The sequence below is a fragment of the Denticeps clupeoides genome, chromosome 13 (genome assembly GCF_900700375.1).
Source record: "Denticeps clupeoides chromosome 13, fDenClu1.1, whole genome shotgun sequence".
NCBI lineage: Eukaryota > Metazoa > Chordata > Actinopteri > Clupeiformes > Denticipitidae > Denticeps > Denticeps clupeoides.
Genome location: NC_041719.1, coordinates 8,384,608 through 8,399,130, shown reverse-complemented (window position 1 = coordinate 8,399,130; position 14,523 = coordinate 8,384,608). Strand labels below are relative to the sequence as shown.

Below are 14,523 nucleotides of genomic sequence, written 5' to 3'. Positions count from 1 at the left end.
GCGGAAGATCATTCACAGTTTGGCTGTCGACAGAAGCCGTATATGCCGAGATAAAAACGTGACCGCGTGTAGCTGGAGCTTTTCAACTCACGTCGTGTAACTCAAGACTCATCTGAGACGAAACCAGGTCACGATGGCCCAAAATAAAAACCACATTACAGTTAGATAGGGGCGCAGACGCACGCACAGACACGGAAAGCCATGTGAACAACAATGACGCCTCTGAGGAATAATGTGAAAAACCTGACAGCACGTAATGTCATTACAGCAGAGACGTCTCACTGGTGGGAGGAACTGGAGAAAAACAAAAACTTCTCTCAAAAGAGGCTGATAAGAGTCCCAAGTTCCTAACTTTTGGATCTGCGCTGCAGGAACTCAGAACAGTATGCTGCCTGTTTGAGAGGGAAACTGGAAACCTACCCCACATTTCGGTTTGGATCCGGCCACCAGACTGGCCCAGGTGTCGTCCTCGGAGATCTGGTTGAAGACGTGGGCATCGTAGGCCACCACGATGGACACTTCCTCCATCATCTTGGCGCGTTTGTGAGGCAGGTGGATTAGTCCGGTGACTAAGAGGAACGCGTGCGAGCAGCGCTCTGAGCACGGAGAGAGAGAGTGAGAGAGAGGGTGGTCTTTCTGACGGCCTCTCTCGGGGTAAACCCAACCCCCCAGAGGTAGGCAGGAGGGGAACGAATGTGAGCGAGCTCACTTGCTGCGTGTGTGTGTGTCTCTCAGGTGCGCGACGACTCTAATTCAGAGCCAGGAGAGGGAGTCTTCTCGTTCCTCAGTGACGTTTGGTGACGTCCGTCCTTGCTCGGTTTGAACAGTGCATTTTTCACAGTCCTCTCTTGATAAGTTCAGTCAACCAAAGGCTCACAGAGCATACAGTAGTTGAAGGAAGGGGGGGTGATGGGCTCAGTCAGGCCAACCGCAATGACTCAGTGTTCCTGCAGAATGACAGAAGCTCTTCAGCCGCGTGAGGGTCTTCGACCAGACCTTCCCCCCCGAGCAGGACCTCCCCAGTGTCTCGGCGCCGGAAACCCAGTCTATCTCCACTCTAATCGGAGCAGACCCACCACACACTGCTCCTTCACTCTCCGCCCGCTCTCATCATGGGTTTCCACAGTTAACCGAACTTCCCGTTTCTAGCCGCCGAGCCTGGAATGTTAACGAAATAGTCACAGAGTTCAATGTTTGAGGGCGGTAGGAACTATGGAGATGTCAAATGCTCCAGGGCCAATAAAATGCCTGCTTTAACATTAAATCACGCAGTAAAAATTCTAATTCCTCCAAATAATCCAGCGGGATGTGAGGTTTATAATAATAATAAAAAAAAGCGCAGCCCTCCCAGAAAGAGCAGGTGCCAGAGAATTCCTCAGCGCCGTAAGCTGATTAGCTTTCCAGCAAAGCTTCTTAAAATGTACAAAAAAAAAAAATTAACACGGCCCCACTGGCTCAAAACTTATATGACAAACCCGACAAGTCTCAGCGTGGCCATTTCTGATATGAGCCAGATGAAGCCACGCTCACAAATTTCCCACACTGCTGTCCACAAAAAGACAGGTTCAGACCACGGACTTGAACGATCCACAGGAGACAGCGTGGATAAAAATAAACAGCGAGAGAATTAAAAAAGGCACTTCAAGGCAGACTGACACCTCAAAACAAGAGAGGAACGTTTCTTTTTCAAATCCCATGAGTGCACAACCGCCGGTTACTTAACACGCTTGAAATTGCCTCCTGTTCCCGTTTCCCCGCCCTCTCCAGGCACTTTAGGACGTTTCCAAAGAAGCTTCGCATCTTCATTTGGACAGTGTGGGAGGGGACGAAGGTGAATCCAGTCACGCTGTCCACTCCATGCTGAGCTTCCACGCTATTTCTTCACGACACTCTGCAACATCCCGTGAGTCACTTGTGCAAAAGCAGAAGATATCTAGAGGTGACAGTCTCACGCGTCAGTGACTAAGACAGAGTAAAATACGTCCTGCCGGTTTCTGGCACAGACGGCCATGGACGGTGTGCGCACGTCCACACCCGTGGCAGGTCTGAAATAAACAATAGCAGCGTCCCTCCCACGTCAACAGTCCACAGAGAGAGACGCTCCCATCCCCAGGAGATGTTGCGTTAATCCATACGTTTCTGCTTCATCTGTTAAATCTGAAATGGGAGACTTTAAACGGCTGTGCGAGGTGTGGGAGATAAAAAAAATAAAAAAATTAAAATGCAACAGAGGTGCCCTCAGAACAAAGAGCCAGAAGCAGCTTCTATTCCTCCCTCTGCCATCTCTGCTGACTCACTGCCTCTCCACCCATCACTGCACCTGTTTGCTCCACCTTGGGCAGGTTTCCTTCTCTCCTGCAGTGCTTGGCCCAGCCCACCCTCTCTGTTCTCCAGGCAACTGGGTCCTAGTGTCAGCTGGCCAGAGCCCAACTGCAGCTCACACAGTCATTTAACTGCTGGGTACCTGTTTATGAGCCTCTGCGCTAGAGATAAGGAACGGACAAAAAAAAAAAACTATATATCTCTATACACACGCAGACACACACTACCTCTACTCAAGTACTTCTGAGCTAGTGCCACCTAGCTACACAATCAAACACAGGAAATCCTGTAGTTACTGAAGACACACAGAGAGAGAGAGAGAGAGAGAGAGAGAGAGATACACATGTTGTGGTGGAGGAAGCTCTGGTTGGGTGTTTTATCTTAACTGAGCTCCTCTCCCTTCCTTCCTGGGTCCTCCTGGTGCATTATCTCTTTAATCATAAATACTAGAGACAAGCACACCAAAACAGGCAGCCGACATTCAGAGTGTAGGAATTAATGTGTGTAGTTGAAACATGTCTCCTGAAAAGCCTTCTAAACTAATGTCAATATAATAAAAATGTAATTTATAAACAATTATAGCACTGATCTAGTCAAGAACTAAATGATTGGTGAGGGAGTCAAAATCACAGATAGGGTGATTTGGAAAATCGTCCAAATTAAAGTGAAGGGAACAGAAAAATTTGTGCTTTGGTGACACGTTAATTGCACAACAATGGAGTTATGGTGCGTTTTAATACCCCCACTGAGTCAGCATGCTGGTGCCAGAATAAGCTGTGTATAGCATTAGACTGCCTTTGGGGAGGAATGTGTCCTCGGCCCCTTAGCCTTGATCCCCCCTCTGAGCCTCGGTGCAGACAGTCCCACACTGCCACACATGCATACATACCACACACAAGTGTGTGGAACCATAACCAAGCATACTTCAGCTTTAGTGCAGGCACAAATTCTGGAATTCAAACATTCGATCAAGTGGTAAAGAAGAGGCGGATGCGACACAGAACCGTCAGAGACCACAGCTAGCAAGCCAACAAACAGAATATTGTCCCTGTTACAATCAACCGGACAAGACAGGGGAAAGTGCTGCAGGGGTCACTTATGGACCGTTTTAGCAGCAGGCCTTTAGGACCTTAGTTCAGAAAAGTAGCATTCAGCACCGCTTACCAGCACATCTCACATCAGCAAGAAAGAAGATATGTCTATTGTTCATGCAATCATGAGCCAGCACAAATACATAACATTTTATTAAATTTCACCACAAACATCGACACAAATGGCAGGCTGAGTTGACAGTTCACCTTTGTAGTAGATAGTAGAGTTTGTTGACCACCAAGGTTCTACCACCCAAATGTGACAAGAAGCATTGCAGTGGTGCACATTAAACAATTAAAACTGTTATATCAGCAACTGTGTGAGGTGAAGTGATTGTCATTGTGAAACACTGCAGCGCAGCACACAGTGAACACAACGAAATGTGTCCTCCATCACCCTTGGTGAGCAGTAAGAAGCCATGAATGGCACCCAGGGAGCAGTGTGTGGGGACAGTGCTTTGCTCAGTGGCACCTTGTCGGTTCAGGATTCAAACCGGCAACCTTCTGGTTCATTTCATTACCCTCTAGGCCACCACTGCCTATACTTGTTGCAGTAGTAAAATTATTTATATTCAGATCAAAGTGACAATCGTTCTATTGATCTTTTTTTATTTTGCATTTGTCTATTTATAGCATTCTAGCCTCAAGACTTCAATATATTACACCTAGCAAGAAACATGTTGTCCAGACTTGGTGTTGCCACATTGGGTAGATCATTTGGAAAATGTCTCATTTAAGAAAAATACAGTCATGGTTGTTATAGATTCAGCAGTTTGGTGAACCTGGACAGTTTGGAGTGAAACGTTGCTGCAAGCACTGTAGCATCATAACTTACTCCTACATAGCACTTATTTGTCTACTGCACGTAGAAATGCTTTTGATCAGAGCCTTGCGTTCCTGTTTAAAGCAGCTCCTGCTTTAAACAGTTCCTGTTTAAATCACTGAACAGTAAATAGTCAAACTAATCCTGAGTCACATATTACAGGTCAAGACAAGTAAATGAGGCTGTGCAGGTTCTTATGAGGCTGAAAGCATGACTAAGAGCACTAAGTGCTCTTTCCAGTGCTTTCTGCATTCTTCCTGAATACGGTTCATAATGAAACCACTTGTACAAAAAAAAAAGTGGTTTTCCACATACCGGATTTGGATGTGAGATACCTCAAATATTCGCCAGACAAAACAGCTGATTTTTGGGATCGATCTGATTAGTACTAAATTACTCTGATTTCGTAGATGTGTAGACACTGAACATTTAAACATGACCAGATCCAAGATCAAATGCAATCAGCTGTTATAGCAGAAGCCATATAATTTTCATACACGTCTATAATGTCCGATCAGTGAGCTACCGGGGATCCCTTAAGAGAGGTGGCAGCTGCTACCTTTATGTTGCAGGCCTGCTCCATGAGTCTCCGGGCATTCTCAGCAGCGCGGTAGCGCTTGGGTAGCTGCACGCGGAAAAACTTTAGGGCTCCTTCGAAATCAGCCTGCAGCAGGTCCTCTTTTGAGGTCTGAAAAAGGAGAAGAAAGGAGCAAGGATGTTAAACAGCGTATTAACAAATCATTGTTGCAAGGGCAAGTTCCTGTGTCCGCAAAATTAAGAAACTTTAAATGTCTGTGAAGTGAGAATAAAAAATTCCAGCTCAAGAGATTTTTTGGAAGAACAGCGCCACCTTATGGCACGAACCCAAACAAGAAATTCAACGCCATCTCATATTTATCTCATTAATGTAATTACAACAGTGTTTAATTAATCTGGTGAAGTAAATTCAATGTATTCTCAATGTATTCTGCAAAAACTACCGCTGTGTGATGACCTAGACCCTTTAGGTTCTAACTGAGAGTCAAAAATAGTGCTGGTCTCCACTGGGGACTGAGAAGCCATCATAGCACTTCCTCACCGCCAGCAGACGTGGCACAAAGAGCCGGTGGCCCATCCCCAGCAAGCCCATCATTCGGTAAGCAGTGTCCGTCACCGCGCCGTCCTTCTCGCTGTCAGGGGACCCATCCTCTGCCCGTCTCCGGGGTAACTGGGGGATTGCAAGTGGCGAGGGCAGCTCCCTGTCAGGGCTCAGGACTTCTGGGGCGCTCCTTAAGTCCTCAGAGTCCTCAGCAGTGGGAAGTGAGGGGTGGATCGAGCTTGTGTCTGCCACAGTTACTTCCAAAGTCGGCCTGACGATTGACATTTTAATTTTTGGAGGGGGGGGGCAAGGCTGGGAAAAAAGAAAACCGCTAGTTCAGCACTGGTCTGCAGCTGTGCAGTGAGTTATCTCGGGGTGTCTGTGTGGAGACGGAGAAGCACGCCCAGCATGAATCTTCCACTCCACTTTAGCACCAGAGAAAGATAAAAAAAAATTTTTTTTTTAATCAGAACACAAGTCAGTCGGGAGCAGAAATGGCATTTCCAGGTCTGGGTCAGTGGCTACATGGCAGCTGTCAGTCCCACCTCAATAGTCCTGCTCAACATGCTGTGGTTTCAAACGCAGCTCTGTTCATCCCCAGCCAGCTCCGCCTCGCAAAATATGTCAAATTAGTGCGCCGTTGCTGAGCAACAGTGAATAGACATGCTAGGTAGCGGTGAGCACATTTTGATTTCCTCTTCAAAGAGAGAACGCTCCTTTCTGAACTCGAAGACGAAAGGGACTGAGCACAGGGGAGACGGTGCAGCCGAGTGAAAATCGGGGGGTGGGGAACAAGATCAGACGGATCAAGGGAAGGCCACGGAAGAAACAGATGGACTCCACACCCAGCTCCACTCAATACTTTAAAGGAAGCAGAGGTCTGGCGGCTGTTAGAAATCCAAAGGAAAAAGATCCACGGGTGGGTGTGCGGGTTTCTCAGCACCTCTTGGCCCAGAACTCCCACCCCAGTCCAGGAGTTCTCCACATGCTCAGAGCGAAGAGTGGGAAGTGTCGCTGCTATTCTGGTTCCTCTCCAGTCTGTATTAATTCCAGCTCAGGTGAGGCGTGGTGGGGCTCTGAAATCCTGGCGCCATCTGCGGCCTCTCCCTAGCAGAGCCGGACGGACCGCTCCATTGCAGGGGTCTGAGCGGCGAGATGAGGCGATCCGAGAGGATGACAGGATGTGTGTTCGTGAGTGAGTGAGTGAGAGAGAGAGCGAGCAAGCGAGCGCAAGAGCGGAAAAAGCGGAGACACTGCTGATGCTAGAAGCTGTGAGGCGGATGAGAGGATGGAGGGAGAGGAGGAGGAGGAGGATGGTGGTGTGAAGAGAGGAGGGGCAGAGCGAGGGATCCGCAGGAAGCCCAGCTTCTGGTCGACATGGCTGTAGATGAGCGAGAGCGGCTGCAGCCCTTCCCTTAGCGCCACAAACCGCTAACTGCTATCGCTGGCGCGGTCAACGGGCAACAGCAGCCAGGAGGGCCTGCGAGCAAACGGAGCGAGCGGAGAAAACTGAGCGGGAGGGAGGAGAGGGGGGTAGGGAGCCTCCGGGGAGGATGCCGTAATAGCCAGCCAATAGGAACAAGAGAGTGCAACCCCCCTCCAAGCCTCCTCCCTTTTTTCTTCTATCGCCATCTCCGGTTCGCACTTCTTGCATCATAAAATCCTGGCCTCCTTTTTTAAGCATGTTTGGGTCTTCCTCCCCGGTCAGTTGTGATGTTTGCTGGAGGAATCGAATCAATTTCCGCGAGTCCAATACAGACGGGAGCAGCCACTGTGTTGCATTACTCCCCTTCTGGGACCTCATTTATCCACTCGCTGTGCCTCAGACGTACAGATAAAAATGTGGATTCCCGCAACACTGGGAACGCTGATAGAACGTTTCTACGCAGCTAAGCAGAATGCCTAGCTCCCTACCGGCAATAAGACGGACTAGTGCGGTGCAAGCCCAAAAAAGAAGATGGACGGCACCACTTCACATTAAACACCCCAACATTCAAGTGTGTGTCTGCTCAGGGCATATACTGAGCATTAAAATGAAAAAAACCTTTACGGCGCTGTTCGATTAGTCACACAGCTTATTACCGGATGCCCCGAGGTACGGCATCCAGCAGATCTGCACAAGCTGGCTTATTTATGCAGTCTGACTGCCTACATTATTCAGCAGACGTGGTGGAGTAAATTTGAATAATAAAAAAAAATGTTTTCTACGGCACCCATTTAGACCTAAGGCTTCATATGCGATCTAATATTTGCTAATTATATTTGGGCATGGGGTCTCTGTATACATTTTACACTCAAGTACTTGGCTGGGTTCCGTTCAAAATCAGTCCAGCAACTATATGGTGATGCTGTCACCACATTTAACAACTTTACAAAAGTGTGTGTGCCTCGAGACATGCGCAACATTGAGCTGTTTCTTGATTGGAAAAAACTAAGTAAATATTAAGCAAAACGTAAAACGTAGGGGGAGCCAGTGTGCTACGCTGGTTTAAATTTCAAAACACAGCATCACTGAACACAACCGATCGATGCCCATAAATCCAAACTGGAAACCACCGATGCATCAAACCTTCAGCTCCTTGCAGAAAGTGCTGCGTATGCATCCACAATTTTTCCAGACTGTGGCTGTTTCACAGAATATAACAATGTCGACATTCATAACTTCACATACAAACCAGTGCAACAATGGCTTTTCACAGAGGCAGTAAAGAAATTCAGAAAAAAGGTGTTATTTTCTAGTTGAGAGAAATGTAATTACAGAAAAAAACAGAAATAAATAATAATAAAGTGAAGTGATTGTCACATGTGATACACAGCAGCACAGCACACGGTGCACACAGTGAAATTTGTCCTCTGCATTTAACCCATTACCCTGAGTGAGCAGTGGGCAGCCATGACAGGCGCCCGGGGAGCAGTGTGTGGGGATGGTGCTTTGCTCAGTGACACCTCAGTGGCACCTTGGCGCCTCGGGATTCGAACCAGCAACCTTCTGATTGCGGGGCCGCTTCCTTAACCGCTAGGTCACCACTGCCCCTACCTAATATAAAGGTATAAGCCCCATAAGTCCTGTTATTGAGCAACTGCCGAGCTGAGCAGTAATTAGATGCCAGATGAGACATAATTATCTGAAATAACCCAACGGCCCACTTCTGTCTGGGCTGAGGTGCTATCGGTGCCATACTGCTTGACATCAGTAGAGGGAGATAGACACTAACACAACTGATTATTCTCACTCCTGTCTCAAGTGGATGCTGTTGCCCACATGTGGAGCAAAGTAGTACTAAATGTTGGTCCTGGATCAGACCATCCCCAGATTAAGGATGAAAAGATAAAATCGAAAACATACCTTCAGGAGTGCCAGAGCCACATTGAAGATGATGTTTAGGCCCTGTAGGCATAAAAAGAGACAAAACACTTGAGAAGAATTATGCGCTTGCCCACTTGTATGCATTTGACACAAAAAAAACTACTAACCAGCTCAAAAATGAATGCCAAAGAGATGATTAAAATCAGAATTAAAAACAGAACCCTAAACTCTTTAGCAGACTGGTTGGAAGAATGTTAATTAAAAAAAAACATTTCAAAGAAACTTGACACAATGCATTGGTGTAAATGTATGACACATGTAGCACATGGAAAGAGGCAATGAGTAGGCGACACAGAGAGATGGATGCAGGCAGAGAGGCTGATGCTGAGCCAGAGGTAGAGCGGATGATGGGGGAGGGAGAGCGGGCCGAGCAGGTGGCCTCTCGGCAGCCTGGAGCGCGCTAATGCTGAAGTCAGCTCCGCATGGGAAGACCCGTCTCCACTGTCGCTCAGACAACCCGTTCACATGGCAACACGGAGCTAAAAATATCCTCCCCGCTCTATTAATAACAGGCAGGGAGGGGAGGGTGTATTTCCTCCTTGCAGCCTCAAGATGGCGCTGGGGGCTCAGCTGGACTGATCCAGGTTGAATTTGAGGTAAAGTCCCGTGTGTTTGAAATGAGGAGAATTTTGCATCCGGTACACATTTGTACACTAGACAGGTAGGCACACGTACATTCGTATTCGCACTTGCGCACAAACATATATCACACACTTAAAAATGAGAGCAAAGCAGGACATAAAAGTCTTATGTGAGAATGAGCGTAGGTTGCCCGGGGCCTTTTCCTGTCTCATAGAATGGGACCAGGGTGGAGGAAAGCGAGGAAGAGAAAGAGACTGTTTACAAAAGAATGATGCAACAAAAGGAATGTGAGATTTAAAAGCAATGCAGAACTGGTTGGAAAAGAAGGGGGTTCAAGGAAGAAAAAGAGAGCCTGAGAACAGCAGGTTGACTTTACGTAGTCAGGTAAGTGGTGCATTATCATGCTATTCGTTGACTGAGATGAGGAAACTTTTAATTGTGGTGCCTCAGGGCAACACACCACAGAATGTGGAGAAGGGGAAAAGGTGAGACAATCTCAAAGGCCTGACTGCTTTGTGTGGGAGATGCAAAGAAGAGCTCAAAAGCATCAAGGTCGAAATAAATAAATAAATGATTTTTTAAAAGTCTAAATGTATCAATACATGCAATTACAGTGACCCTCTCGTAACCAAAATGCACGACAAACACAAAGAAACAAGAAGATTGATGTTTTGGTTGAATACTCTGGAAGAACGTTTCACTCATCTACTGAAGACTTAAGATCTGTGTTTCAAACTGGATTGTGCAGCTACATATGAACAAACCCTGCCTTGTACATACCTAATACACAGAATAGAGCTCCTATTGGAGATGTAGCAAAGATGCAAATACATCCAGCAACATGACCCCACTTCTATCCCAAAGAGAAATGCAAGGCACTACTGGTGTATGGGCTGTTCATTTTATCCAAAACAAATTAGAATCAAAGCTTGATTGTATTGATTTATTGTCACAATGCTAATAATTACAATGATGTTAATAAGAACATTGGTGACAATAGAAGGGACAAAGAAGTGAAGACAAACAGCTTTCACCTGGCACAGTGGCAATGGAAAAACTGTATTAATAATCATCCAGGCAGGAACTAATTTGCATATTCTGCACAATACAGCAATCTAATTACAATCGGGATTTTGCAATGGGTACATCTCATCAGGATAGAATTCAGGCACAAGTAGTATGAAATGATCAGGTGTAAATTGGTACCCGAGAGATCTGAGCAATGACCTGAGAACAAATGATGATGTTTTTGTGCTCGACTGAAAGGGACAGGAGTACCTACCTCACACAGCATCAGGTCAGTGATGTGGAAGACCATGCAGAGGGGGAACTTGGCGGTGAAAAGTGTGAGGAACCACTGCGAGGCGTACATGTGGGCCTCTAGGTTCAGCTCTTGGAAGTGGCACCAAAGGTCAGGTAGCTGCTCCTGCTCACACAAGGAAGGAGGGTGGAGGAGAGGTTGAGATAATAATTCACACACAGATATTCTGTCAACCATCTCAAAGCATATGCTTGCATATATATATATATATCCAAGCAGCTAGATCATCACCACAGAGCCACTTAAGTACCATGAGATACAAATTCGCTTGAAGAAATTTATGACATTCATTGAACATTTGAGAGCCAGATGTCCATTGTCTTCAAGGGATCATTACATGGCCACATTCATAGCTTACCTAAGACCTCTGGTAACTATGACAAATGTGGTAGATTTTAAAGAGTGACATATGGATGGGATAATTGAAAAGATAACATGAACAGCAATGCTTTTTCTCTTAAGTTGATTGGAGTAATGTGATGTTGATTCTAGTCCTAGTCTGTTTTTGATCTTGGTCTCAGTCCTGGTACCCTCAAGTCTGGGAAGTGTCTTGGTCCCGGTTTTGACTACAACACTAGTGGTTATGCTAGTGACTATTAGGGGCAGTGGTGGCCTAGTGGTTAAGGAAGCGGCCCCGTAATCAGAAGGTTGCCGGTTCGAATCCCGATCTGCCAAGGTACCACTGAGGTGCCACTGTCAGTGTGTGCACTGTGTGCTGTGCTGCTGTGTATCATGTGTGACAATCACTTCACTTTCACTAAGATGAATCCATTTTGAAAAAAACATTCATTACTGCTTTTTTCACTATGGTCATCACGCAAAGCCGCTTCATGAGATGCTCTGTTTGCTATTTCACGGACCCGTGTCTCCAGTTTTGTTCTATAATGTAAAAAACACAAGACCAATAAATGTAGGTGCGTCCAAACTTTTGAATGGTAGTATATACCCATAAAAAACTAGTTTGGATTGTAATAAGACAAGACAAGACAAGACAAGACAAGACAAGACAAGACAAGACAAGAGAGCATCTGGCAATACAGCCTGTTTCCCATGCATTTTGCCACCTGGGAGCAGTTGATGCTAACCCTCTTGATCTGTCTCAATGTTGTCGATGCTAACAGAGTCTGACCAAGAACTGAAAGAGCAGCACTTTGGGCGTAATTGGATTCCAGTACAAAATTAAAACCCAATTTGTCCTGGACTGGAGCCTAATAGCACAGAGGGCCATCTTTAATACACTCGGCGCCACCTCTCCAGGGCCTGCACTACAACATGTGAGTGTGGCTGTGATGTGGGGCTGTGTGTCGCAGGCTTTCATCGCTGCGGCGAGGAAGGGAGGGCTTCGCCTATTCTGTCTCCCAAGCATTCACCAAGGCGGCCACACGGTGCGCCTAGCAACACCTTGGCAACTATTGTTGCCGATCTGCTCCCTCCACTCACTTGAGTACCCCAAGACAATTAGCCATGTTCTGCAATCATTTGTGCTTCCGTAGAAAATAATAATGAGAGGAAAACAACAGGGATATTAATTCGAGCACAAAGCTGTTTTCAAACATTCTAGAATTAAACGATTTGATCAAGCTGTTCAATCCACACAGGACATGCACCTGACCAAATCTGAAGATGAAACAGACAAGTGCATGTTGGCAAATACTTCAAATGTACAGGGTGGGCCATTTATATGGATACACCTTAATAAAATGGGAATGGTTGGTGACATTGAACACATTTTATAAGTGGTCAGAAACTTATGAAAGAATAATGTTATGTTAAAATTTATTGGTTATTTCTTGCAAAATTACCAATACATTTGATGTGTCACATGACCCTCTTCCTATTGAAAAAAAGCAAAAGTTGGATTCAACGGCCGACTTCAAAAATGGCCACTATGGTCACCACCCATCTTGAAAAGTTTGCCCCCTCACATATACTAATGTGCCACAAACAGGACATTAATATTCCCAACCATTCCCATTTTATTAAGGCGTATCCATATAAATGGCCCACCCTGTATTAACATGCATATAAACATAAATAGCTAAATACATAAAAACATAATATAGTTTGTTAATAGAAATTCTGTTGCTTTATAATTGTTGCACTTTTGCATATATTGGTCTGAGAAGGGGTGCTTCTTTCATGACCGTAGAAGTCCAAATATTTGATAAAACTAATGTAAAATATTAATAATCCCAAAATTCTGTTTTATTTCAAAATATTCAACACTCTCACCTGCATGAGCTTCTCCAGCTGGTAAAACTTGCAGTGCAGATCTTCAAAGTTGTTCCTGTAAAGGTCCCTCAACCCGTACTCGTACATAATCTTCACCAGCACACAGAAGGCCTGCTCCTCTGGCATCTGTGTAGAGGGACAGCGGGAGAGGGAGGATGAAGAAGTGCCGGGAACACTCAATGGCGGGGGGGGAACACTCAACGAAAGACACAACCAAAATGGACGGTAAGGGTAAATAAAAGGGAAGGACACGGCGAGATCAGCGGGTATTTCAGGTTGTGATATCGGCGTCATGCACAAAGACGAGTGGAGTCAGGCGGGGCAGATAACAGTGGAGAAAGAGCACCGGTGAGTGTCAGGAGGTGAGTTTGTACCTTTTGCCGGGGGAGTGGGTATAAGGGATCGAGCAAGCGAGAGAGAGACAGCGAGAAGGGATGTGTGTGGAGGGTATTAAATCACGCCGACAGCGTGTGTGTCCCGGCCTGAATGGGTTCCTGCAGGTAGACAGGCGCCGCCATTAATATTCCTGACACCTCCTGAGCCTGGTGCATTCTCAAGGACCTCTCCAGCTTCCCGCCTTCCCCAGCCTTTCCCCTCAATCATCTCTTTCCCTCATCCTCACCCCCCCTCTTCCTCCCACTGTCAGCTTCTAGACGCTGCATGTTCCGCCTACACGCTTTCACCCGCCGCCTGCCCCGTTCCATTCTATTCGCTCCCGGTTCTATTTGCTGCAAACTCTTCATCCTTGGCATCCTCTCCTACCTTGACTCCTCTCTTCTCTTTCTATTTTCCTCACATCTGCCAGCCCTGCTCAGCGACCGCTGAAGGCCTCCTCTAGCTCATGTTTTTTGTTCTGCTTTTGAGGAAGTCATGCAGTAATTTCAAATGGCGAACCAACAACAATAAACATGTGACCTTCTAATCCCGAACACTTACGTGAAGTAGCAGCACAGCCGCCAAAAAGGACTGTCCCTGACAGTAGCCGATCTCCTCGTCATACACTGAATACGCCTGGGGAAGAAAAAAAAAGTAAACCATGTGCAAATACTAAAACACAGTTTAACTGATCTGGGGAAAAAGATTTCATGGGCATTTTAATGGCATTTAGTAAAAATTTGTGAGAGCAGATTACTCACATAATGTAAAAAGCCTTGACTGGCTGATTAAAGATTTTAGAATTAACAACGTACCAATCTGCAAACAAAAGGCAGTTGCTCCACTGACTTACTTACCACGTTATATGCATACTAATAACTATGCTTATGGCATGCAATGCCTAAACATCCCAAACCGTGGAATAATTTTAAACTACATTACAACAGATTTGTTTAAACATAACAAAGAATTTGAAATTTTTAAAGAGAATACCGGATAATTATAACTATAAGTGTTTTGACACTTATTTTATTATTCTTTGACACTCAGAGGAAAAAACAAATCATGGATCAAAGCTTTTCCTCGCACTCTTTCACATTTATTTCCCCAAAGCATTACTGAATAAGAAAAATATATAAATAAATATCCAGCCCCGAGTGCGAGTATTCAGAGCGTGCAAGTGTGGCCCTTTCAAGAGATAATTCTGACAGCGCTCTAAATTAACAAATGGCCACAGCACACACCAGCACTCTGATAGGTAATTTCAGAATGCAGCCTTTAAAAGCACTACATGCTGTAAGCAATCACAATATTTTTAGCCAGTATTTCACA

General features: G+C 45.7%; 1 protein-coding gene across 3 annotated transcripts in view; it reads right to left on the bottom strand.

Annotated features, from left to right (window-relative positions):
* Window positions 1-14,523, bottom strand: part of rabgap1l (RAB GTPase activating protein 1-like) — a 73,462-nt gene that overhangs the window by 8,625 nt on the left and 50,314 nt on the right. The window contains exons 15-19 of one of the 3 annotated variants that reach the window (XM_028999792.1): window positions 13,753-13,827; window positions 12,817-12,942; window positions 10,546-10,689; window positions 8,661-8,702; window positions 4,796-4,924 (exon numbers count right to left, since the gene is read on the bottom strand). In XM_028999792.1, the coding sequence (XP_028855625.1) occupies window positions 4,796-4,924; window positions 8,661-8,702; window positions 10,546-10,689; window positions 12,817-12,942; window positions 13,753-13,827 (516 nt within the window). Of the gene's footprint in view, window positions 1-420; window positions 2,351-4,795; window positions 4,925-5,314; window positions 8,143-8,660; window positions 8,703-10,545; window positions 10,690-12,816; window positions 12,943-13,752; window positions 13,828-14,523 lie in introns of those variants that run through there. The other 2 variants (XM_028999793.1, XM_028999794.1) reach the window with 2 other exon arrangements.